General features: G+C 56.6%; 1 protein-coding gene across 3 annotated transcripts in view; it reads left to right on the top strand.

Moving 5' to 3' along the window:
- The window catches only part of CERS2 (ceramide synthase 2), a 30,128-nt gene extending 6,065 nt beyond the window's left edge, over window positions 1–24,063 (top strand). The window contains exons 1-11 of one of the 3 annotated variants that reach the window (XM_038768258.1): window positions 5,192–5,259; window positions 18,053–18,226; window positions 19,275–19,392; window positions 19,592–19,710; window positions 19,819–19,876; window positions 19,995–20,045; window positions 21,127–21,219; window positions 21,387–21,515; window positions 22,025–22,131; window positions 23,085–23,238; window positions 23,336–23,479. In XM_038768258.1, the coding sequence (XP_038624186.1) occupies window positions 18,054–18,226; window positions 19,275–19,392; window positions 19,592–19,710; window positions 19,819–19,876; window positions 19,995–20,045; window positions 21,127–21,219; window positions 21,387–21,515; window positions 22,025–22,131; window positions 23,085–23,238; window positions 23,336–23,479 (1,146 nt within the window). In that variant the 5' untranslated portion in view covers window positions 5,192–5,259; window position 18,053. Of the gene's footprint in view, window positions 1–5,191; window positions 5,260–9,567; window positions 9,654–18,052; window positions 18,227–19,274; window positions 19,393–19,591; window positions 19,711–19,818; window positions 19,877–19,994; window positions 20,046–21,126; window positions 21,220–21,386; window positions 21,516–22,024; window positions 22,132–23,084; window positions 23,239–23,335 lie in introns of those variants that run through there. The other 2 variants (XM_038768257.1, XM_038768256.1) reach the window with 2 other exon arrangements.
- The last annotated feature ends 18 nt before the right edge of the window (window positions 24,064–24,081 follow it).

Genomic DNA, 24,081 nt, shown 5'->3' with positions numbered 1-24,081 from the left:
CATATATGCTGGGGGTTTTTATGGTATTTGTTAACCAATCAATCAATCAATCAATCGTATTTATTGAGCGCTTACTGTGTGCAGAGCACTGTACTAAGCGCTTGGGAAGTACAAGCTGGCAACATATAGAGACAGTCCCCACCCAACAGTGGGCTCACAGTCTAGAAGGGGGAGACAGAGAACAAAACCAAACATACTAACAAAATAAAATAAATAGAATAGATAGGTACAAGTAAAATAAATAAATAGAGTAATAAATATGTAAGTGCTTACTATGTGCCTGATAGATACTGGCTGGGACAGATTACAAGCTAGTCAGGTTGGACACAGTCCCTGACCTATATTTGGCACACAGTCTTTATCCCCATTGTAGAGATGTGTTGTATCAATCAATCAGTTGTGTTTACTGTGCACTTACTGTGTGCCGAGCTTGGGAGAGTACAACACAACAGAGTTGGTAGACACATTCCCTGCCCATTAGACACTTCTCTTGCCCACAGTGAGCTCACAGTCTAGAGAGGCAGACAGACATTCATGTAAATCAATAAATGACAGATATGTACATAAGTGCTTTGGGGCTGAGGGAGGGACGAATAAAGGGAGCAAATCAGGACAACGCAGAAGGGAGTGGGAAAAGAGGAAAGGAGGGTTTAGTCAGGGAAGGCCTCTTGGAGGAGATGTGTTTTCAGTAAGGCTTTGAAGGAGGGGCGAGTCATTGTCTGTGTGATATGAGGAGGGAGGGCGGTGCAGGCCAGAGGCAGGATGAGGGCGAGAGGTCGGCAGTGAGATGGATGAAATGCAGGTAGATCGAGAAGGTTGGCATTAGAGGAGTCAAGTGTGCCAGCTGGGTCGTAGTAGGAGAGCGGTGAGGTGAGGTAGAAGGAGGCAAGGTGATTCAGTGCTTTAAAGCTGATGTCCTCCCCCAAGTGCTCAGTACAGTGCTCTGCACATAGTAAGCACTCAATAAGTACCACTGATTGACTGATTGAGGAGGTAACTGTGTCCCGGAGAAGCAAAGTGCCTTGCCCAAGGTGCCACAGCAGAAAAGTGGCAGAGGGGAATTAGAACCCAGGTCCTTCCGACTCCCAGGCCCGGGCTCTATCCCCAGCTGTTGCTCTTATTACCGCCAGAGAGACCTTCTCCCCTCACTTCCCCACCCCCAACCTGAGAAGCCCCCCTCAGAAGGGCCCGATTTTAGAAACACAGATCCCCCTCCCTTCACCAGAGGGGCCTGAGACAGACTGTGGCCCGTTGTTGGGTAGGGACCGTCTCTCTATGTTGCCAACTTGTACTTTTTTCCAAGCGCTTAGTGCGGTGCTCTGCACATAGTAAGCACTCAATAAATATGATTGAATGAATGAATAAACACCCCCTTTCAGAGTCAGGTCTTCATTCAGTCATTTATTGAGCACTCACTGTATATACTGTTTATACTGTATATACCTATATATATGTATATATGTTTGTACATATTTATTACTCTATTTATTTATTTATTTATTTTACTTGTGCATATCTATTTTATTTATTTTATTTTGTTAGTATGTTTGGCTTTGTTCTCTGTCTCCCCCTTTTAGACTGTGAGCCCACTGTTGGGTAGGGACTGACTCTATATGTTGCCAACTTGTACTTCCCAAGCGCTTAGTACAGTGCTCTGCACACAGTAAGCGCTTAATAAATACAATTGATTGATTGATTGATTGATTACTGTGTGCAAAGCACTGTACTAGGCACTTGGGAGAGTATAGTATAGCAGTATAACAGGCTCTTTCCCTGCCCACAAGGAGCTGACAGTCTAGAGGGGGAGACAGACATGAATAGAAACCAAATAAATGACAGATATGGACATAGTGTGGGGCTGGGAGGGGGGATGAATAATGGGAGCGAGGCAGGTGCCACAGAAGGGAGTGAAGGAAGGCGGGGGCTCAGTCAGGGACCACCTCTTGGGGCCCCAGTTCTGGTCCAGGTGACCAACGGCTGGGGTGGGTCCTGGGGAGCCTTCTGTGGGGCACGGCTGTCAGTCATTTAACTTCCCTGGGCCTCAGTTCCCTCATCTGTAAAATGGGATGAAGAGTGTGAACCCCACGTGGGACAATCTGATGACCTTGTGTCTACCCCACTGCTTAGAATAGTGCTTGGCACATAGTAAGTGCTTAACAAATGCCAACATTTTTATTATTTAGTGCTTGGCACATAGTAAGCGCTTAACAAATGCCAACATTATTATTATTATTATTATTATTATCATCTCCCCGCCCCCCTTCCCTTGAGAAGTAGCGTGGCTCAGTGGAAAGAGCCCGGGCTTGGAAGCCAGAGGTTATGGGTTCTAACCCTGGCTCCGCCACTTGTCAGCTGTGTGACTTTGGTCGTCATCATCATCATCATCATCATCAATCGTATTTATTGAGCGCTTACTGTGTGCAGAGCACTGTACTAAGCGCTTGGGAAGTACAAGTTGGCAACATATGGAGACAGTCCCTACCCAACAGTGGGCTCACAGTCTAAAAGATAATGATGGCATTTATTAAGCGCTTACTATGTGCAAAGCACTGTTCTAAGCACTGAGGAGGTTACAAGGTGATCAGATTGCCCCACGGGGGGGCTCACAGTCTTAATCCCCATTTTATAGGTGAGGTAACTGAGGTCCAGAGAAGTGAAGTGACTTGCCCAAAGTCACACAGCTGACAATTGGCGGAGCTGGGGTTCGAACCCATGACCTCTGACTCCAAAGTCCGTGCTTTTTCCACTGAGCCACGCTGCTTCTCTGGGCCTCAGTGACCTCATCTGGAAATTGGGGATGAAGACTGGGAGCCCCACGTGGGACAACCTGATCACCTTGTTACCCCCCACCCCCCAGCGCTTAGGACAGTGCTTCGCACATAGTAAGCGCTTAACAAATGCCATCATCATTATAATAATAATTATAATAAATAATACTAAAATAAAATAAATAATAAAATAATAAATAATTATATAATTACTATAATAATAATATAAATAATAATAATTTCCTCCTTCCCGTTGCGCCCAATCCGCCCTCCGCAGGTGTGGCGCCAGGGGGCAGCAGAGACGGCCGTTCCGGAGGCGTCGATGCCATCTCGTTGTATATGTTCGTACATATTTGTTACTCTATTTATTTATTTTAATTGTACATACCTATTCTATTTATTTTATTTTGCTAGTATGTTTGGTTTTGTTCTCTGTCTCCCCCTTTTAGACTGTGAGCCCACTGTTGGGTAGGGACCGTCTCTATATGTTGCCAACTTGGACTTCCCAAGCGCTTAGTACAGTGCTCTGCACACAGTAAGCGCTCAGTAAATACGAGTGATGATGATGATGATGATGATCTCCCCTCCATCGTCCAGCCCCCGGCGGCAGGGCCGGGCATCTCCCCCATCCCCCTGCCACCGGGCAGGGCCGAAATAGGGAGGTGGAGGCGCGGGGGGGACATGACCAGAGGCCACTCACTTCCTCCCAACCGCCTCCCCGGGGGCACGCGGCCTGCCCAGCGACAGAGAAGTCGGGCACCGGAGCAATTCCGAAAAGCGCCACTCATTCATTCATTCATTCATTCATTCATTCATTCATTCAATCGTATTTATTGAGCGCTTACTGTGTGCTGAGCACTGGACTAAGCGCTTGGGAAGCCCAAATTGGCAGCATTTAGAGACGGTCCCTACCCAACAGCGGGCTCACAGTCTAGAAGGGGGAGACAGAGAACAGAACAAAACACATTAACAAAATAAAATAAATAGAATAGTAAATATGTACAAGTAAAACGGAGTAATAAATATATGCCAACAGCTTGGCTCAGTGGAAAGAGCACGGGCTTGGGAATCCGAGGTCATAGGTTCAAATCCCGGCCCTGCCACTTGTCAGCTGTGTGACTTTGGGCAGGTCACTTCACTTCTCTGGGCCTCAGTTCCCTCATCTGTAAAAGGGGGATGGAGACTGTGAGCCCCACGTGGGACAACCTGATCACCTTGTATTTACCCCAGCGCTTAGAACAGTGCTTTGCACATAGTAAGTGCTTAACAAATGCCATCATTTTTATTATTATATACAGGTGCTGTGGGGAGGGGAAGGAGGTAAGGCGGAGGGGAGGAGGAGGAAGGGGGGGCTCAGTCTGGGAAGGCCTCGTGGAGGAGGTGAGCTCACTCGGTGGCGAGCGGTTGGGAGTGGGGCAGGGCCCTCCCCTCCCCCTGGGCGAAGGTGGCCGGGGTGACCTGGACTTTTAGACTGTGAGCCCACTGTTGGGTAGGGACTGTCTCTATATGTTGCCAATTTGTACTTCCCAAGCGCTTAGTACAGTGCTCTGCACACAGTAAGCGCTCAATAAATACGATTGATGATGATGATGATGATGACTTGGGTGGCAGCCGTGCCCCTGGGGACTCTGGACATGAGGTGGCCGTGTGAGCTGTGTCCATGTGTGCTTGGGTGGGGAGGGTCGCCCCGTCCTGAGCCCCAACGTCCCCCCCCCACCCACGGCCTCCAGTTTTACCCTTTTCCAGAATCGTTTGTGGGCTCATTTTAGGGTCGTCCTTCCCTCCGGGGTCCAGTGGAGCAGGGCTTAGACCCCCCTCAGCCCCCCCGCCCCGTGCCCCTAAGGGGCTTCCCCTGTATATATGTATGTACATATTTATTACTCTATTTATTTATTTTACTTGTACATATCTATTCTATTTATTTTGTTAGTATGTTTGGTTTTGTTCTCTGTCTCCCCCTTTTAGACTGTGAGCCCACTCTTGGGTAGGGACTGTCTCTATATGTTGCCAATAATAATAATAATGGCATTTATTAAGCGCTTACTATGTGCAAAGCACTGTTCTAAGCGCTGGGGAGGTTACAAGGTGATCGGGTTGGACTTGTACTTCCCAAGCGCTTAGTACAGTGCTCTGCACACAGTAAGCGCTCAATCAATCAATCGTATTTATTGATTACTTAATCGTATTATTTAAATACGATTGATTGATTGATTGATTCCCCCCACGACCCCCCGAGTAATCCAGGGGTGGAGGCGCGGGGGCAGTGGGCCAAGCGCCTGGGGGAGGGAGGGCCCCAGCGGCCCAAGACCCACGTACCCTGGCCCCGTGCCAACTCTACCCGCCGTGATTCATTCATTCAGTCGTATTTAGTGCGCGCTGCCTGTGTGCACAGCACCGTACTAAGCGCTTGGGAAGTCCAAGGTGGCAACATAGAGAGACGCAACAACGGGGTCACAGTCTAGAAGAGTCGTCGCCGGCTCCAGGCGAGGAAGTGAGTGACCCGGGCGCCCCGGGCGTGGCCGGGCCTTGGGGTGGGGGCGGGGCTGGGCGGCCTGGGACCCTGGGATGTCGATAACGCGGGTGGCACCATCATCATCATCATCACCATCGCCATGTTGACCGGTGCCCGGGGCCCGTTCCGCCCTCCCGCCGGCCCCTCCCCCAGCCCGGGGCGGAGGTTGTGCCCAAGCCCGAGGAGCGGCCTGCCCTTCCGGCCCCCGGAGGGCACATGCCCCGGGGCTCACCCTCCCGGCCGGCCCGGGTGGAGGGGCACCGGGATGGGCACCGGGATGCCCGCCGGGCCCTCGGAACAGGCCCCAGCCAGCCTTGCCCGAGCCCCGGCAAGGGATCACGGGCCGGGGGGACCCCCCGGGCCCCCCTCGTCTTACCTCCTTCCCTTCCCCACAGCACCTGTATATATATTTGTACATATTTATTACTCTATTTATTAATTTACTTGTACACATCTATTCTATCTATTTCATTTTGCTAATGCGTTTTGTTTTGTTGTCTGTCTCTCCCTTCTAGACTGTGAGCCCACTGTTGGGTAGGGACTGTCCAGACTGAGCCCCCTTCCTTCCTCTCCCCCTCGTCCCCCTCTCCATCCTCCCCGTCTTACCTCCTTCCCTTCCCCACAGCACCTGTATATATGTTTGTACATATTTATTACTCTATTTATTTTACTTGTACACATCTATTCTATTTCATTTTGCTAATGCGTTTTGTTTTGTTGTCTGTCTCCCCCTTCTAGACTGTGAGCCCACTGTTGGGTAGGGACTGTCCAGACTGAGCCCCCTTCCTTCCTCTCCCCCTCGTCCCCCTCTCCATCCTCCCCGTCTTACCTCCTTCCCTTCCCCACAGCACCTGTATATATATTTGTACATATTTATTACTCTATTTATTTTACTTGTACACATCTATTCTATTTCATTTTGCTAATGCGTTTTGTTTTGTTGTCTGTCTCCCCCTTCTAGACTGTGAGCCCACTGTTGGGTAGGGACTGTCCAGACTGAGCCCCTTCCTTCCTCTCCCCCTCGTCATCAATCTTATTTATTGAGCGCTTACTGTGTGCAGAGCACTGTACTAAGCGCTTGCACTGTACTAAGCGCTTAAACACTGTTCTGAGCACTCGGGGGGATACAAGGTGATCAGGTTGTCCCACGGGGGGGCTCACAGTCCATCCCCCCCGTCTTACCTCCTTCCCTTCCCCACAGCACCTGTATATATGTTTGCACATATTTACTACTCTACTTTACTTGTACATATCTGTTCTATTTATTTCATTTTGTTAATATGTTTAGTTTTGTTGTCTGTCTCCCCCTTCTAGACTGTGAGCCCACTGTTGGGTAGGGAGTGTCCAGACTGAGCCCCCTTCCTTCCTCTCCCCCTCGTCCCCCTCTCCATCCTCCCCGTCTTACCTCCTTCCCTTCCCCACAGCACCTGTGTATATGTTTGTACATATTTATTACTCTATTTTACTTGTACATATCTATTCTATTTCATTTTGTTAATATGTTTAGTTTTGTTGTCTGTCTCCCCCTTCTAGACTGTGAGCCCACTGTTGGGTAGGGGCTGTCCAGACTGAGCCCCCTTCCTTCCTCTCCCCCTCGTCCCCCTCTCCATCCCCCTCATCTTACCTCCTTCCCTTCCCCACAGCACCTGTATATATGTATATATGTTTGTACATACTTATTACTCTATTTATTCATTTTACTTGTACATATCTATTCTATTTATTTTATTTTGTTAATATGTTTGGTTTTGTTCTGTGTCTCCCCCTTCTAGACTGTGAGCCCACTGTTGGGTAGGGACTGTGTCTATATGTTGCCAACTTGGACTTCCCAAGGGCTTAGTACAGTGCTCTGCACACAGTAAGCGCTCAATAAATACGATTGATTGATCAGGAAGGGAACCGGCTGCAAGATAAAGGAGCATAAAAATGCTGCCCCCTCCCCAAGCCCCCTGGGGCTCCATGCCGGGGGAGGGGGCCTGCGCTGGGGGGCTGAGGAGGGGCTGCAGAGAGACAAGTGGTGGAAGCACATTAGGCCAGAGCTATCGCCCCCCCCCATTTCTGCCCCAACAATCAATCAATCAATCAATCGTATTTATTGAGCACTTACTGTGTGCAGAGCACTGTACTAAGCGCTTGGGAAGTACAAGTCGGCAACATATAGAGACAGTCCCTACCCTACAGTGGGCTCACAGGCTAAAAGGGGGAGACAGAGAACAAAACCAAACATACTAACAAAATAAAAATAAATAGAATAGATATGTACAAGTAAAATAAATAGACCACGAGTGTTGCCCGGCCAGGAGCAGCAGGAAGGCCTGGGTGGGTGGGGGGCTGCCTGGCACACACAGACAGGCAGAGGGGTCGGGCCAACGGGTCGGGGGTGGCAGTGGGGGCGCGGGGTTCCTCATTGTGGCTCAGTGGAAAGAGCACGGGCTTGGGAGTCAGAGGTCATGGGTTCTAATCCCGGCTCCGCCACTTGTCAGCTGTGTGACCTTGGGCAAGTCATTTCACTTCTCTGGGCCTCAGTGACCTCATCTGGAAAATGGGGATGAAGACTGTGTGCCCCATGTGGGACAATATGATTACCTTGTATCCTCCCCCCCCAGCCCTTAGAACAGTGGTTGTCACATAGTAAGCGCTTAACACTTGCCATCATTCTTATTCCTAGGAAGGGGAGGCGGGGGGGTCGGGGCGGGGGGGGGGGGGAAGTGATGAAAGTCCGAGCGGAGGCTGTGGTAATCGGGGGTGCGGGGCTCTGTGTCTATGTGTGTGTCTGTGCCCGGCGCCCCCGGCCCGGGGACAGGGATTGTAGGGGGGAAGAGAGCAGGCCCCCGCACAGGAGGCCACCTAATTCATTCATTCAATCGTATTTATTGAGCACTTACTGTGTGCAGAGCACTGGACTTAGCGCTTGGGAAGTGTGTCGCTTTGGGCAAGTCACTTAACTTCTCTGTGCCTCAGTTACCTCATCTGTAAAATGGGGATTAAAACTGTGAGCCCCCCCCCCGGGGACAACCCGATCACCTTGTAACCTCCCCAGCGCTTAGAACAGTGCACTGCACATAGTAAGCGCTTAACAAATACCATCATTAGTATTATTATTATTATTACAAGTTGGCAACATCTAGAGACGGTCCGTGCCCAATAGCGGGCTCACCCGACCCCCGGATCCGGGCGGCGCCACCCTGGTTCAAGGCCCCGGATCTGTGCCCGGCTTGTGTCCCGGGCCGGGGGTCTTTGGCGGGGCAATGTGGCCGGGCCGAGGGGCCCCCTCCCACCCCTTCCCCCCCTCAATCAATCAATCGTATTTATTGAGCGCTTACTGTGTGCAGAGCACTGGACTAAGCGCTTGGGAAGTAGAAGTTGGCAACAGCATGGCCCAGTGGAAAGAGCACGGTCTTTGGAGTCAGAGGTCATGGGTTCAAATCCCGGCTCCGCCAATTGTCAGCTGTGTGACTTTGGGCGAGTCACTTCATCATCATCATCATCATCAATCGTATTTATTGAGCGCTTACTGTGTGCAGAGCACTGGACTAAGCGCTTGGGAAGTACAAGTTGGCAACATATAGAGACAGTCCCTACCCAACAGTGGGCTCACAGTCTAAAAGGGGGAGACAGAGAACAAAACCAAACATACTAACAAAATAAATAGAATAGATATGTACAAGTAAAATAAAATAAATAAATAAACAGGGTAATAAATATGTACAAGCATGTATACATATATACAGGTGCTGTGGGGAAGGGAAGGAGGTAAGATGGGGGGTGGAGAGGGGGGCGAGGGGGAGAGGAAGGAAGGGGCTCAGTGTGGGAAGGCGTCCTGGAGGAGGTGAGCTCTCACTAGGGCCTTGAAGGGAGGAAGAGAGCTAGCTTGGCGGATGGACACTTCACTTCATCATCATCATCAATCGTATTTATTGAGCGCTTACTATGTGCAGAGCACTGTACTAAGCGCTTGGGAAGTACAAATTGGCAACACAGAGAGACAGTCCCTACCCAACAGTGGGCTCACAGTCGGCTTCAGTTCCCTCACCTGTAAAACGGGGATGAAGACTGCGAGCCCCCCGTGGGACAAACCTGATCGCCTTGTAACCTCCCCAGCGCTTAGAACAGCGCCTGGCACATAGTAAGCGCTTAAGAAATGCCATCATCATAGAGAGACAGTCCCTGCCCAACGGTGGGCCCCGCCCCGCGGCAGGCGGAAAGGGCGGGAGGGGGAGGAGGGGGAGGACGAAGGGGAGGAGGGGGAGGAGGAGGAGGGAACGGGGGGCGGGGAGAGAGAGACACACAGAGGGAGAGACACACACACACACACAGTCCAGCCCCGTCCAGTCCAGTCCAGTCCAGCGCGGCCCGGCCCGCCTCGCCGCCGAGTGAGTCCGCGGGGAGGGGGGGAGGGGTCCTCGGAGGACGGGGGGGGCGTCCAGGGGGGGTGGGAGGGCGGGAGGGGAAGTCGAGGCCCGGCCCGGCCCGGCCCACCCCGGCCCGGCCCAGCCCCGGACACCGCTTCCTTCGTGGCCTCCTGCGCCGCTCATGGCGGCCGGACCGGGCCTGGGGAAGGGGGTGGGGCCGCCAAGGACCCCCATATATATACATATAGATGTGTGTATATATACACACACACACACACGTGTGTCCCGGGGGGGCAGGAAGGGCCCGTTATTAGGGGGTGGGGCTGGGGGCCCCGGCCCCAAGCCGCCCCGCTAATTACCGCCTCGGGACACAAATTGGCAGGCGAGCTCCTGGCAGGTGTGTGCCTGTGTGTGCCTGGGTGTGTGCCTGGGTGGGGGTGTGTGTGTCTGCCTGTCTGCGGGTACCCGGCCCGGCCCGGCCCCACGGAACCCCGGGGTCGGAGGTCACCGCCCCCTCGCCCGGGCGGGAAGCAGGCGGGCGCTTCGGGCCTCCAGCCTCGGGGGGCCGGTGGGTCCCCCGCCCCCCGGCCCTGAGCGCCTGTCGGGCGAAGGCTGGGCCCTGTTTCCTTGGATTGTGTGTGTGTGTGTGTTGTGTCATTGTATGTGTGTGTGCTGGTATGTGTGTGTGTGTGGGGGGGGGGGGGCGTTGTAGGTCCCTCTGCCCTGAGCTCCCGTCGGGCGAAGGCTGGACCCTGTTTCCTTGGGTTGTGTGTGTGCGTGCGTGTTGTGTCATTGTATGTCTGTGTGTTGGTCTGTGTGTGTGTGGGGGGGGGGTTGTAGGTCCCTCTGCCCTAAGCTCCTGTCAGGCTAAGGCTGGACCCTGTTTCCTTGGCTTGTGTGTGTGTGTGCGTGTTGTGTCATTGTATGTATATGTGCTGGTATGTGTGTGTGTGGGGGGGTTGTAGGTCCCTCTGCCCTGAGCTCCTGTCGGGCTAAGGCTGGACCCTGTTTCCTTGGCTTGTGTGTGTGTGTGTGTGTATGTTGTGTCATTGTATGTGTGTGTGCTGATATGTGGGGGTGGCGGGGGGGTTGTAGGTCCCTCTTCCCTGAGTTCCTGTCGGGCTAAGGCTGGACCCTGTTTCCTTGGCTTGTGTGTGTGTGTGTGTGTGTATGTTGTGTCATTGTATGTGTGTGTGCTGATATGTGGGGGTGGCGGGGGGGTTGTAGGTCCCTCTTCCCTGAGTTCCTGTCGGGCTAAGGCTGGACCCTGTTTCCTTGGCTTGTGTGTGTGTGTGTGTGTGTTGTGTCATTGTATGTGTGTGTGCTGATATGTGGGGGGGGGGCGGGGGGGTTGTAGGTCCCTCTGCCCTGAGCTCCTGTCGGGCTAAGGCTGGACCCTGTTTCCTTGGGTTGTGTGTGTGTGTGTGCGTGTTGTGTCATTGTATGTATGTGTGCTGATATGTGTGTGTGTGGGGGGGGGGGTTGTAGGACCCTCTTCCCTGAGCTCCTGTCGGGCTAAGGCTGGACCCTGTTTCCTTGGGTTGTGTGTGTGTGTGTGCGTGTTGTGTCATTGTATGTATGTGCGCTGGTATGTGTGTGTGGGGGGGTGGGTTGAGGCTTGGCTTGTGTCAGGGACGGAGGTCGCGCCTTTGTGTGTGTGGTCTCCACTGATGTACGTCTCGAGTTGGAGGCCGTGTGGCCCCGCCGTGTGTCTGGGGTTGGAGGCCATGCCTGTGGGAGCATTTGTGGGGGCCGGGGGTTGTGGCTTTGTGTTGGGAGCCCACTGTTGGGTAGGGACTGTCTCTATATGTTGCCAACTTGTACTTCCCAAGCGCTTAGTACAGTGCTCTGCACACAGTAAGCGCTCAATAACTACGATTGATTGATTGACTGGGGGCTGGGGTGTGGATGAGAGTGTCCGTGTGCCGGTGTGTATATGGGGCCGGTGGCCGTGTGTGTCTGAGGTATATGTTGCCAGCTTGTACTTCCCAAGCGCTTAGTACAGTGCTCTGCACACAGTAAGCGCTCAATAAATACGATTGATTGATTGATTGATGGCTGTGTCTCTGTGCCGGTGTGTGTCCAGGGGTGGAGTCTGTGTTTTGGTGTTTGGGCCCTGGGGCTGTTGCCCTGGGAATGTATTTAACGCTGTGGCAGTAGGCGCGGGGGTGTGTGTCGGTGGCTGTGAGGAAATTTAATCAACCGGTAGTACCAACTGAACACTTGCCCTGTGAAGAGCACTGTGCCAAGTGCTCGCCAGAATCCAGTCGAAGAGTCTGGAGACCACATTCCCTGCCCACACAGAGCTGACAGTCTCGAAGCCTTGCCTCCTTCCCCTCCCGATAGCATCTGTGTATATATGTTTGTATGTATTTATTACTCTATTTTATTGGTACATATTTATTCTATTTATTTTATTTTAATATTTTTTGTTTTGTTGTCTGTCTCCTTCTAGGCTGTGAGCCCGCTGTTGGGTAGGGACCGTCTCTAAGATGTTGCCAACTTGTACTTCCCGAGTGCTTGGTACAGTGCGCTGCACACAGTAAGCGCTCAATAAATACGACAGAGTGAATGAATGAATGAAGGGGAGGCAGACGTGAAGTAACAGAGACGAACACGCTGCTTCTCTGAGCAGTGGGAAGAGCCCGGGCTTTGGAGTCAGAGGTCATGGGTTCAAATCCCGGCTCCGCCACTTGTCAGCTTTGTGACTTTAGGCAAGTCACTTAACTTCTCTGTGCCTCAGTTACCTCATAGAGAAGCAGTGTGGCTTAGTGGAAAGAGCACGGGCTTTGGAGTCAGAGGTCATGGGTTCGAATCCCGGCTCCACCATGTGTCTGCTGTGTGACCCTGGGCAAGTCACTTAACTTCTCGGAGCCTCAGTTACCTCATCTGTAAAATGGGGGTGATAACTGTGAGCCCCATGCGGGACAACCTGATCACCTTGTATCCCCCCCCCAGCGCTTAGAACAGTGCTTTGCACATATTAAGCGCTTAATAAATGCCCTTATTATTATTATTAAAATGGGGATTAATCAATCAATCATTTATTGAGCGCTTACTGTGTGCAGAGCACTGTACTAAGCGCTTGGGAAGCACAAGTTGGCAACATAGAGAGCCGGTCCCTACCCAACAGTGGGCTCACAGTCTAGAAGGGGGAGACAGAGAACAAAACAAAACATATATAAGTCTGTGAGCCCCACGTGGGACAACTTGATTACCTTGTATCTACCCCAGTGCTTAGAACAGTACCTTGCACATAGTAAGCGCTTAACAAATGCCATTATTTTATTATTATAGCAACCGTGTGTGCCCATGAGGTTGTGCATATAAGGCTGGTGGCTGAATGGCAACCTGGTGGTTGTTTGGCCGGCGGGCTCCGGCCCCTTCTCTCTGGGTGTGTAACATGTGGGGCACACTTTCTATACGTGGATCTGTGTTGCTGGCTCTGTGTGTGTGTGTGTGCGTGTGTGTGTGTGTGTGTGTGTGTGTGTGTGTGTGTGTGTGTGTTTGTGTGAGGGCCTGGAGCGGGGCCGGGCCTGCCTGAACTATGCTCCCCCCCCCCCCCAAGTAAAACTAACTCCCTCCCTTTCGTCGTCCCCCTCCCCCCGGTGGTCCATGCCCCATAGGTCCACCCCCACCCTTGGCTGCCCCGGCCACCCCGGGGAGGGTGGGTGGGTGGGCACCGGTGGGCAGAGGCAGGGCCGGGCTTTCACAAGGCCGTCCTTGGGGCCCATTTTCTCCCACGGCCCCGACCTACATTTCTCGTGCCCCGCGGCTGCCAAGGGGCTGGTCCGGCTGGGCCCCGTCCAGTCGCCCTCTCCCCCACTGCCTGCTTATTTCTTTCCCTCCCCCACCCCCAGCTGGGCCTGGGACAGGGAAAGGGGCGGGGAAAGGTGGGGCGCATCCCCCCCCCCCCCATAAGTGACCCAAAACTCTGGTTCTGCGCTCATCTCTGGCTTCCCTTCAGAAGGTGTGTGTATGTGTGTGGGGGGGTCTCCGCCACGAATAGGGGCTTTGGATCAGGGTTGCGGCCCTTGGGGGATCCCCAGCCTCCCCATGGGTGGTGGGGGATTTTGAGGGGGTAGGGCGGGCTGTGTGGCCAGGGGACCGGCTGCTAGGAAGGCCTGGACCTTTTCCTCCTCCCGGTTTTCCCTTCCCAGCCTCCTCAGGCCCCGGCCCTGGCTCGCAGATCGGCTACCGATGGCCTTGCCGGTTGGGAATTTCTTTTTCAGGCTGTCAGGGAGCTGGAGAGAGGCAGGAGCCCCGGGGGGGTGGGGGCTGTGGGGGACTCCCTCTGCTCCACCGCCCCCCAGGCAGAAGTGAGAAGGGGGTGCCGAGCAAAGCAGCAGGGTGGGATCTCCAAGCACCCAAAACACCCGTGGCCTGTTGTCTGTATCCCTGGGGCCCTACCTCGGAGCTGTCCCGCTCCGGGCCCTCCTGCCAGGACAAGACAGGTAGGGGAACCCCGGGTCCAGGCCGGCCCCATGGGTCCGCCCCTCATCCCCGGCCGGGCTGGGGCTACCGTCGTCGTCCCCCCCCCCCCCCCCACTTCCTCCTACCTGTCGTGTTTAATTTTCCCATGGCCAAGTGTTTCCGCCCTTTCCTGCGGTCGGCCCCCGCCGATATTTGTTCTAGCCGAGAGTGCCGGGGGGCGGGCTGGTGATGCAGTCACAGACATGCACACAGGCCCACACATCCACACGTGTATACAGACACGTGTGCCCACAGACAGACCCACGTGTGTGCGGGCGGTCACCTGGCGCTCACCGGCCCTGCCGGGCGACAGCCCCCGACTCGAGGCCGGGAGTCCCCGCTGGCACCTGAGGGGCCCAGTGCCCTACGGCCCGCTCATCCACCCTGCCCGGCCTGATGGCGTCTCCGCCCTCCATCCCCATCCCTCCCCAAACCACCCCCGGAGGCGGCTCGGGGGTCTGAGCGCTCCCTCCTCGGGGGTGAGGGAGATGAGATTTCCTGTTGCACGCGCGCACACTCACGTGGAGACAGCTACCCCATGCCAACACACACTCTGTACACACAAAAATGAGACAGCCACCCCCTTCCCCTCCCCACACACACTCGGGTGTCCAGCGAGACCCTCTCCGGGTCAGAACCACCCCTCTTATCAGTGAGCACACACAGGCCTGGGCACGCCCACACCGTTGCCCACACCCGTGGATACACACCAAGAATCAGGGAGCCACAGTGTTCCCCAACCCATGACACGCATGGACGGTCACACTGATGGCCAGGCGGCCCCCCCCTACACACACCGTGGTTCATGCCCTGGCTCCCGGGCGAGCTACGTCTCCCCGGCGTCAGCACCAGGCCCGGAGTCCGGCCTGGGTCGGGGGGTGGTCCCCGAGGCGGGTGGCTGCGGGATGGGGGCTTCCCCTGTGCCAACCCCTCAGGGGGCAGTGCTCTCTAGGTAGTTAGTGGAGGTGAGGGGCTCCATTGGCCCCGGAGACTCCATGGGTTGGGAGTGGGGGGGGCGGTGTCACGGATGGGGGAACGTTGCCCTGGCTCTGCCCGGTGGTGGTCCAGGACAAAGTCCAGCCCGCAGGGACCTGGGGCTGCTCGCTGGTGAGATTTCGCAAGGTTTCATGACCCCTCCCGCCCGCCCCCGCAACCAGGATCTGGGTGGGAGCCCTAGGGAGGGAGGAGGGGTGCCCCCCGCCCTGGCATTGGGGGTATGGCAGGGTGACCCCCTGCTCAGCAAGGCCCTCCTCTCCCACCCCTCGCCCTCACCCCCTCCAGGCCACCATCGTTGCTGGTGTTGCTGTGTGTCTCATCCCCGCTCCCTGCCAGGCGTGGCCCGGGTTGCCCTCCTCGCCCAAGCTCTGCCATCCCAGTCCTCCCCTGGCCCCGGGGGCTGGTGGGAGGTGGGGTCCCGGCAAGGGGCAGGGGAGGGGTCTCCCCGTGGACCTTCCTTCCTCTCCCCCTCGTCCCCCTCTCCATCCCCCCCATCTTACCTCCTTCCCTTCCCCACAGCACCTGTATATATGTATATATGTTTGTACAGATTTATTACTCTATTTATTTTACTTGTACATATCTATTTTATTTTGTTAGTAAGTTTGGTTTTGTTCTCTGTCTCCCCCTTTTAGACTGTGAGCCCACTGTTGGGTAGGGACTGTCTCTCTATGTTGCCAGTTTGTACTTCCCAAGCGCTTAGTACAGTACTCTGCACATAGTAAGCGCTCAATAAATACGATTGATGATGATGATGACCTGGCCAGAGTTGGGATGGGCTCCCGCTGCCCCTCTCGCTCCCCAACACCCTTGTGTTCCCTGCCCCGCGGCACGGCTGGGGGGCAGGGGTTGGGGGGCACTGGTCCAGCGGCTCAGAGTTCAGAGCCCTCGTGGCTGTCACCAAGGGCCCAAGGTCTGTTTGTCAGCCCTCCTCCCCTCTCCTTTCCCCCTCCTGCCCCAGGCTGGACGGTGATCGGGCCACCTGGCGCTGGGTAACCATTAAGCAGTCAGTCAGGGATATTTATTGAGCACCCGCTGTGCGGAGCACTGGACTAAGCACCAGGGAAAGTACAGTACCGCAGAGTTGACAATGACGAACCCTTTCCACAAGGAGCGTGGCTTAGTCGATACAGCCCGGGCCCGGGGGTCGGAAGGACCTGGGTTCTAATCCTGGCTCTGCCTCGGGTCTGCTGTGGGACCTTGGGCAAGTCGCTTCACTTCTCTGGGCGTCATTTGTAAAATGGGGATTGAGTGGGAACCCATGTGGGACAGGGACTGTGACCCACCTGATTAGCTTAGCAGCGTGCCAAGCAGCGTGCCAAGAGCACGGGCTTTGGAGTCAGAGGTCATGGGTTCGAATGCCGGCTCTGCCACTTCATCATCATCATCATCAATCGTATTTATTGAGCGCTTACTATGTGCAGAGCACTGTACTAAGCGCTTGGGAAGTACAAATTGGCAACATATAGAGACAGTCCCTACCCAACAGTGGGCTCACAGTCTAAAAGACTTGACACTTGTCAGACGTGGGGCCTTGGGCAAGCCACTTAACTTCTCTGTGCCTCAGTTACCTCATCTGTAAAGTGGGATTAAGACTGTGAGCCCCACGTGAGACAGCCTGATCACCTTGTATCCCCCAGCTCTTAGAACAGTGCTTTGCACATCGTAAGCGCTTAATAAATGCCATTATTATTATTATTATTAGCTTAGGGCAGTTCTTGGCACATAATAAGTGCTTAATAAGTACCATAATTATTACTGTTATTATTTGAGGGGAAGGAGACATTATAATAAATTACAGCCACGTGTCTAAGCGCCGTGGGGCCGAGGGTGGGGTGGATATTGAGTGCTTAAATTCCTTTCCCCGCTCCCCCATCCCGGCCCACCTCCGTGAGTCTGGAGGGGGAAGGGAGGGCTCGGCTTGGCCAAATGTTCAGGGGAAGAGGGGGTTTAGTAAATGGGGGGAGGAGATCAGTCACTGACCCCAAGGCCTGTGTCCTCGGCAGGAGGGTGGGGTAGAAGCTGGAGATGTAGGACCCCTGGCTCGGCTCACCTTTCCGGGTGTCCCGGTTGAGGGGAGGTAGGGAGGCCTCGTATCTCTCAATCAATCAATCAAACGATCATATTTATTGAGCGCTTACTATGTGCAGAGCACTGTACTAAGCGCTTGGGAAGTACAAATTGGCAACATATAGAGACAGTCCCTACCCAACAGCGGGCTCACAGTCTAAAAGGGGGAGACAGAGAACAAAACCAAACGTACTAACAAAATAAAATAAATAGAATAGATATGTACAAGTAAAATAAATAAATAAATAGAGTAATAAATATGTACAAACATATATACATATATACAGGTGCTGTGGGGAAGGGAAGGAGGTAAGATGGGGGGGATGGAGAGGGGGACAAGGGGGAGAGGAAGGAAGGGGCTCAGTCTGGGAAGGCCTCCTGGAGGAGGTGAGCTCTCAGCAGGGCCTTGAAGGGAGGAAGAGAGCTAGCTTGGCGGATGGGCAGAGGGAGGGCATCATCATCATCATCAATCGTATTTATTGAGCGCTTGCTATGTGCAGAGCACTGTACTAAGCGCTTGGGAAGTACAAATTGGCAACATCTAGAGACAGTCCCTACCCAACAGTGGGCTCACAGTCTAAAAGGGGAAGACAGAGAACAAAACCAAACATACTAACAAAATAAAATGAATAGAATAGGTAGGTACAAGATATGGGCATTCCAGGCCCACCCTGCCACCTTCCCCGCTCCAGGCAGGGTGAGGCGTCCCCCTCACTTCCTATTTGCCCGGGGCTCGCTTCCTGTTTCGTCGGGCACCCCGGGGACTTGGGGGGTGAGGGGCGCGGACTGGGCGGGCCCCCCGGGCTGTGGGCCGCGGGTGGGCCGGCGACCCCGCCGACCTCCTGGGTCCATCGTCCGTCCGTCCGTCCGCCCGCCGGCAGGATGCTGCAGACGCTGTACGACTACTTCTGGTGGGAGCGGCTGTGGCTGCCCGTCAACCTGACCTGGGCCGACCTGGAGGACCGCGACGGGCGCGTCTACGCCAAGGCCTCCGACCTCTACATCACGCTGCCCCTCGCCCTGCTCTTCCTTACCGTCCGCTACTTCTTCGAGATGTGAGAGCCCCTCATCCCCCAGCCCCCCCGCCACCCGCGTACCGCCCGCCCCGCCCCACGCCAGGCAGCCTGGCCTGGTGGAAAGAGCGCGGGCCTGGGGGTTGAAGAGACCTGGCCTAGACTGGGAGCCCCACGGGGGACAGGGACCGGGTCCAACCCGATAAACTTGTATCGTCCTCCGGCGCTCAGAAGGGTGCTGCTGCCCTCAGGCCACCTACCACCTACCACATTGGCCCAGGCTCGGAGTCAGAAGACAACCTGGCTTCTTAATCCTGGCTCTGCCGCCTATCGAGTCGCTTCACTTCTCTGTGCCTCAGTCACCTGCTCTGTAAAACAGGGATTAAGACCGTCAACCCTCTCCGGGGCCCTAGACCACGGTCCAAACTGACCAGCTTGCATGGTTTTGGGGAAGGAGCACGGGCTTGGGAGTCTGAGGTCGTGAGTTCTAGTCCTGCCTCCGCCACTTGTCAGCTGTGTGACTTTGGGCAAGCCACTTCACTTCTCTGGGCCCCAGTGGCCTCATCTGTGAAATGGGGATCACGACTGTGAGCCCCACGTGGGACAACCTGATTACCTTGGGTTCTCTCCAGTGATTAGAACAGTGCTTGGCACGTAGTAAGCGTTTAACAAACGCCATAATTATTATCCCAGCGCTTAGTACTAGGTCTGGCACGTGGTAAGCGCTGAACAGATACCGTTTTAAGAAAGAAGGGTTGTGATCCCAGCGCGTCTGGCTCGGAGCTCAGGACCCCTGACCTCACAGGCTCCTCTCTTCACTCTGCTATCATGGCTCTGTCTCTTGCCTCCCCATCTCTCTCCGGCCCCAGGCGTCCTGGTCCTCCCCAGCCCCCCTCCCGGCCTCCGGGTCCCTCCCTCTGAAGGCCCCATTGTCCGGTCAGGGCTCGGGGCATCCGTGCCTCAATGGCCCTCTGTTCCTGCCCCACCGGGCCCCGGGCACACACAGGATGCTTTGTCCCGGGGGGCGGCTGAGGGGCCGCGCGTGGGGTCCCGCGGCCTCACCGCCCACCCCGCCACCCCCTCACCACAGTTACGTGGCGACGCCGTTGGCCACGCTCCTGAACGTGAAGGAGAAAGCTCGGCTGCGGGCGACCCCCAACCCCACCCTGGAGGTCTTCTACGGCTCCACCCGGAAACGGCCCAAGCAGGTCGGGTGGGGGGATGCGGGGGGACCCCCGGGGGAGAAGGGGGACGGGGACCAGGGGCCGGACTCGGGCCAGTGGGGTTGGCGTCGGGCGATGGGGCGGTGGGCTTGGGCCGCTGGGGTGGGTGGCGTGGGGCGATGGGGCGGGGGCCGGGGGTCGGGCTGGGGGGCATCGGGGTCAGCGTGGACGGCGCCCCCCGCAGGCGGAGGTGGAACAGCTGTCGCGGCAGAGCGGCCTGTCGGCCCGCCAAGTGGAGCGCTGGTTCCGCCGCCGCCGCAACCAGGACCGGCCCAGCCAGCTGAAGAAGTTCCGCGAGGCCAGGTGGGCGCGGCGGGGGGCCCCCGGCGGGAGAGCCCCCGGGGTGGGGGGGGGCCGGGACCCCCAGCCCCCGCCCCCTCACCGCTGAGCCCCGTCTGCTTCCTCTTCCAGTTGGAGATTCACGTTTTACCTTATTGCTTTCTTTGCTGGCCTGGCTGTCATCATGGATGTGAGTCGGGGCCCCGGGCGGGGGCCGGGGTGGGGGGCCCGGGCCCTCCTCGGCGGGACCGGGCCCCAGGCTGCCGTCCCCCGCCGCCTCACTGCACCCCCTCCCGTGTCCCCTGCAGAAACCCTGGTTCTACGATCTGAAGGAGGTTTGGAAGGGCTACCCCATCCAGGTAACGTCGGGGTACCCGGGGGGGCGGGCGGGGCAGTTGGGCTCCTTGGTGGAGACCACGTCCATCATCATCATCATCAGTCGTATTTATTGAGCGCTTACTATGTGCAGAGCACTGTACTAAGCGCTTGGGAAGTACAAATTGGCAGCATATAGAGACAGTCCCTACCCAACAGTGGGCTCACAGTCCAGGGCACGGCTGAGCGATGGCCTTCGTGACAAGAAGGGGACAGAGATCACTCCCGGGCCCCCCACACTTTCTCTCATCTCTGCTTAGAGAAGCAGCGTGGCTTAGGGGAAAGAGCCCGGGCTTGGGAGTCAGAGGTTCTAATCCCGGCCCCGCCGCTTGTCAGCTGCGTGACCTTGGGCAAGTCGCTTTGCTTCTCTGGGCCTCAGTTCCCTCATCTGTCAAATGGGGATGAAGACTGTGAGCCCCCCGTGGGACAACCTGATTACCTTGTATCTACCCCAGCGCTTAGCACAGGGCTTGGCACAGAGTAAGGGCTTAACAAATACCGACATTATTATTATCTCTCATTTCTCGCATCTTTTCACTGAACCTCCATCTCATCTATCTCGCTGCCGACCTCTCGCCCCCGTCCCGCCTCTGGTCTAGAACACCCTCCCTCCTCATAACCGACAGACAGTGACTCTCCCCGCCCTTCAAAGCCTTATCCTCCAAGAGGCCTTCCGTGGGACAACTTGATCACACTGTATCCCCCCCAGCGCTTAGCACAGTGCTTTGCACATAGTAAGCGCTTAACAAATGCCATCATTATTATTATTATTATTCCCTGACCCAAGTCCTCTCGTCCTCTTCTCCCACTCCCTTCTGCGTCGCCTTGACTTACTCCCTCTCTTCATCCCCCCCCTCAGCCCCACGGCAGTTGTGTACCTTATCTGTAACTTTATTTCTATTAATGTCTGTCTCCTCCTCTAGACTGTCAGATCGCTGTGGTCAGGGAATGTGTCTGTTCATCGCTGTATAGTACTCTGCCAAGAGCTTAGTACACAGTGCTCTGCTCACAGTAAGCGCTCGGTAAATGCGATTGACTGACAGATTGTTTTCCCCCGTCCCCCAGACCACCATCCCCTCCCAGTACTGGTATTACATGATCGAGCTGTCCTTTTACTGGTCGCTGCTCTTCAGCATCGCCTCCGACGTCAAACGCAAGGTGGGTGTGGGCCCGGGGGACTGGGAGACCCCCGCCTTCCCCCCCAGGGCTGCCCCTCCACCCCAGTTGGGCCTCGGGTCTGAAAGAAAGCGGGCAGCGGGCGCGGGAGGGCCTCCTCCCGGGGTGCAGTGGGGATGACCCTTCCCCGCCTGGCTCCGGCCCCGCAGGACTTCAAGGAGCAGGTGATCCACCACGTGGCCACCATCATCCTCATAAGCTTCTCCTGGTTCGCCAACTACATCCGCGCGGGCACCCTCATCATGGCGCTGCACGACTCCTCCGACTACCTGCTCGAGGTGCGTCCCCCCCCCCGGTGCCCGCCCCGCGTCCCCCAACCCTGCCATCGTCCGCCGCAACCTTCCCGGGACCCTGGGTCCTCCCACACGGCCAAGTCCGCACCCCGTAACTCTCCCGTCACCTCCCGTCCTCCCACGCTGCCATCTCCGGTGACCCGCTCAAGGTCCGTCCCCTGGTAGTACCGTCTCCGACAACCTTCCTGTGACCCCGAGTCCTCCCACCCTGCCGTCTCCGACGACCTGCTCGAGGTTCGTCCGTCCCCCTCCGCCCCCGTGTCCCTCTGTCGTCTCACGCCGCCATCTCCGGCTCCCTGCCCCATCCCCGGTGACCGGCCCGTGACGCCCTCCCTGAGGTTCGTCTCCCCCGGGGCCACCCCTCCGGTCCCGCACAAGCCTGGGCGAGCGTTTCCCCCGGCCCGTTGGCCTCTCTCTCTCCGCCCCCCGCCCCTGCCCGGCTGACGGCTCCGTGGGGTGGGGTGGCGGGGGCGGCTTCTCTGGGGTCCGTGCAGTCGGCCAAGATGTTCAACTACGCGGGCTGGAAGTCCACCTGCAACAACATCTTCATCGTCTTCGCCGCTGTCTTCATCGTCACCCGCCTCATCATCCTGCCCTTCTGGTGAGGGGGACCGGCCGTCCATCTGTGCGTGCGCATGCGTCAATCAGTGGTACCTATTGAGCCCCTACGCCGGGCAGAGCGCTCGACTGGGCTTCCCCTTGACCGCTGACGTACGCCTCCGTACTGGGACGTGTTGCGACGTCTCCCTTCCCGTCTAGACTCTGAGCTCCTCGTGGGCCAGAGGCGCGTCCGTCTACCGTAGCGTTCTCTCCCAAGTGCCTAGTACAGGGCTCGGCCCACGGTCAGCGTTCAGTAAGTACCAGTGAGGGAGTACTTTAGAGCTAGACGCCCCCGCAAGAGTTTCCGGTCCAAAGGGGGAGATAGACCTTGAAATAACGGACGGGCGGGGGAAGCAGCAGAGATTAAAGGTCGGTACGGTAGGGTTTTGGGGGGCAGGGGGTGACGGGGGGTACGGACTCCAACGCAGGGAGTGACGGAGGGGATGGAAAATGGGGTGGGGGGAGGAGAGTCCAGAGAGCAGACCCACAGGAGGAGAGGAGGGCAGTGAGCCCACTTCTCTGCTGGCCGCATAAGAAGAATGGCCGTCGGGCCGCCGGACCGATGATCATCATCAATCGTATTTATTGAGCGCTTACTGTGTGCAGAGCACTGTACTAAGCGCTTGGGAAGTCCAAGTTGGCAACATATAGAGACAGTCCCTACCCAACAGTGGGCTCATGCCTGAGAAAGACGATTAGGGCGGGCAGAGAGCAGGGTGGAGGGGCCCCGGGGAGGCCGAGGCGGGCACGGAGGCGAGGGTGCCACAAGGGCTCGAGCCGGCTAACTGAGGCCAGAGCTGCGGCCCAGGTGGAAACCAGCGGGGACCGAGGAAGCTGCGTGGGGGAGGAGGGGGAAGGCGGCCGTGGCCGCGGCCCGCGCAGACGAGGGCGGGGAGTTGAGTGGCAAGCAGCGGCGGGCCGCTCTGCCCCCTTCTAATGGCACGGCCCCGGCAGGATCATGCACTGCACGGTGGTGTACCCCCTGGAGCTGTACCCCGCCTTCTTCGGCTACTACTTCTTCAACTCGATGATGTGCGTGCTGCAGGGGCTGCACATCTTCTGGGCCTACCTCATCCTGCGTATGGCGCACAAGTTCATAACTGGAAAGGTGAGGCCGGAGCCGGTGGGGCGGGAAAGGGGGGGGCTGCCCCGGACCCCCTCTCGCCTCCCTTACCTCACCCCCCCCGCCCCGCCCTTCCCCCCAGATGGTGGAGGACGAACGCAGCGACCGCGAGGAGACGGAGAGCTCGGAGGGAGAGGAGCCGGCGTCCCCCGGAGGAGGAGGGAAGGGCCTCCCCGTGGCCAACGGTCACCCCGTCCTCAACAACAACCACCGCAAGCGGGACTGAGCCCTGGCGGGGGTGAGGGGGGGCCCCCCTCCCCCAGATCCGGGCCTCACCCAAAGTGGGGGGAGGGAGAAGAACCCCCCTCCCCACCGTCCTTTTCTTCCTTCTCACCCAGTTGCCTTAAATCCCAACCTGTGCCTGGGATCGGACCACGATCCAGTCCGAGCCGGGGTGTCGGGGAGGGAGGGGGCGGGCATGGTGGGGCGTCCCCCCCAGTCCCAACATTCCCAGGGGAGTGGGGTGTGAGGAACAACTCTGCTCAAGGAGGGAGGATTGGTGCCTTGACCCCCCTCCCACCAGCAGAACCAAACCATCGTACCCCTCCCTCACCCCCGGGGCCGGGGACCAGAGCCCACCACTCTCCCTCTGGGGCGGCCGGGGGGGGGGAGTCAGTCTTTGCCAAACCAACTGGGGCGGGGGGCCCAACCCTCACCCCCCCCCTTTTATTTATTCCCCCCCGATTCGAGGGGAGAGGGAAGGGGACGGCAGGGGGGAAGTGATGGGACCAGTTCAGACTTGCAGACCAAACGTTGTACTGTTTGTGTGTTGTTTTTGTAATTAATTAATTAAGATGTATTAAAGGTTAAATAAAACAGCAGTCTACT

This window comes from Tachyglossus aculeatus, chromosome Y4 (genome assembly GCF_015852505.1).
Source record: "Tachyglossus aculeatus isolate mTacAcu1 chromosome Y4, mTacAcu1.pri, whole genome shotgun sequence".
NCBI lineage: Eukaryota > Metazoa > Chordata > Mammalia > Monotremata > Tachyglossidae > Tachyglossus > Tachyglossus aculeatus.
This window is presented reverse-complemented; position numbering and strand designations above follow the sequence as displayed.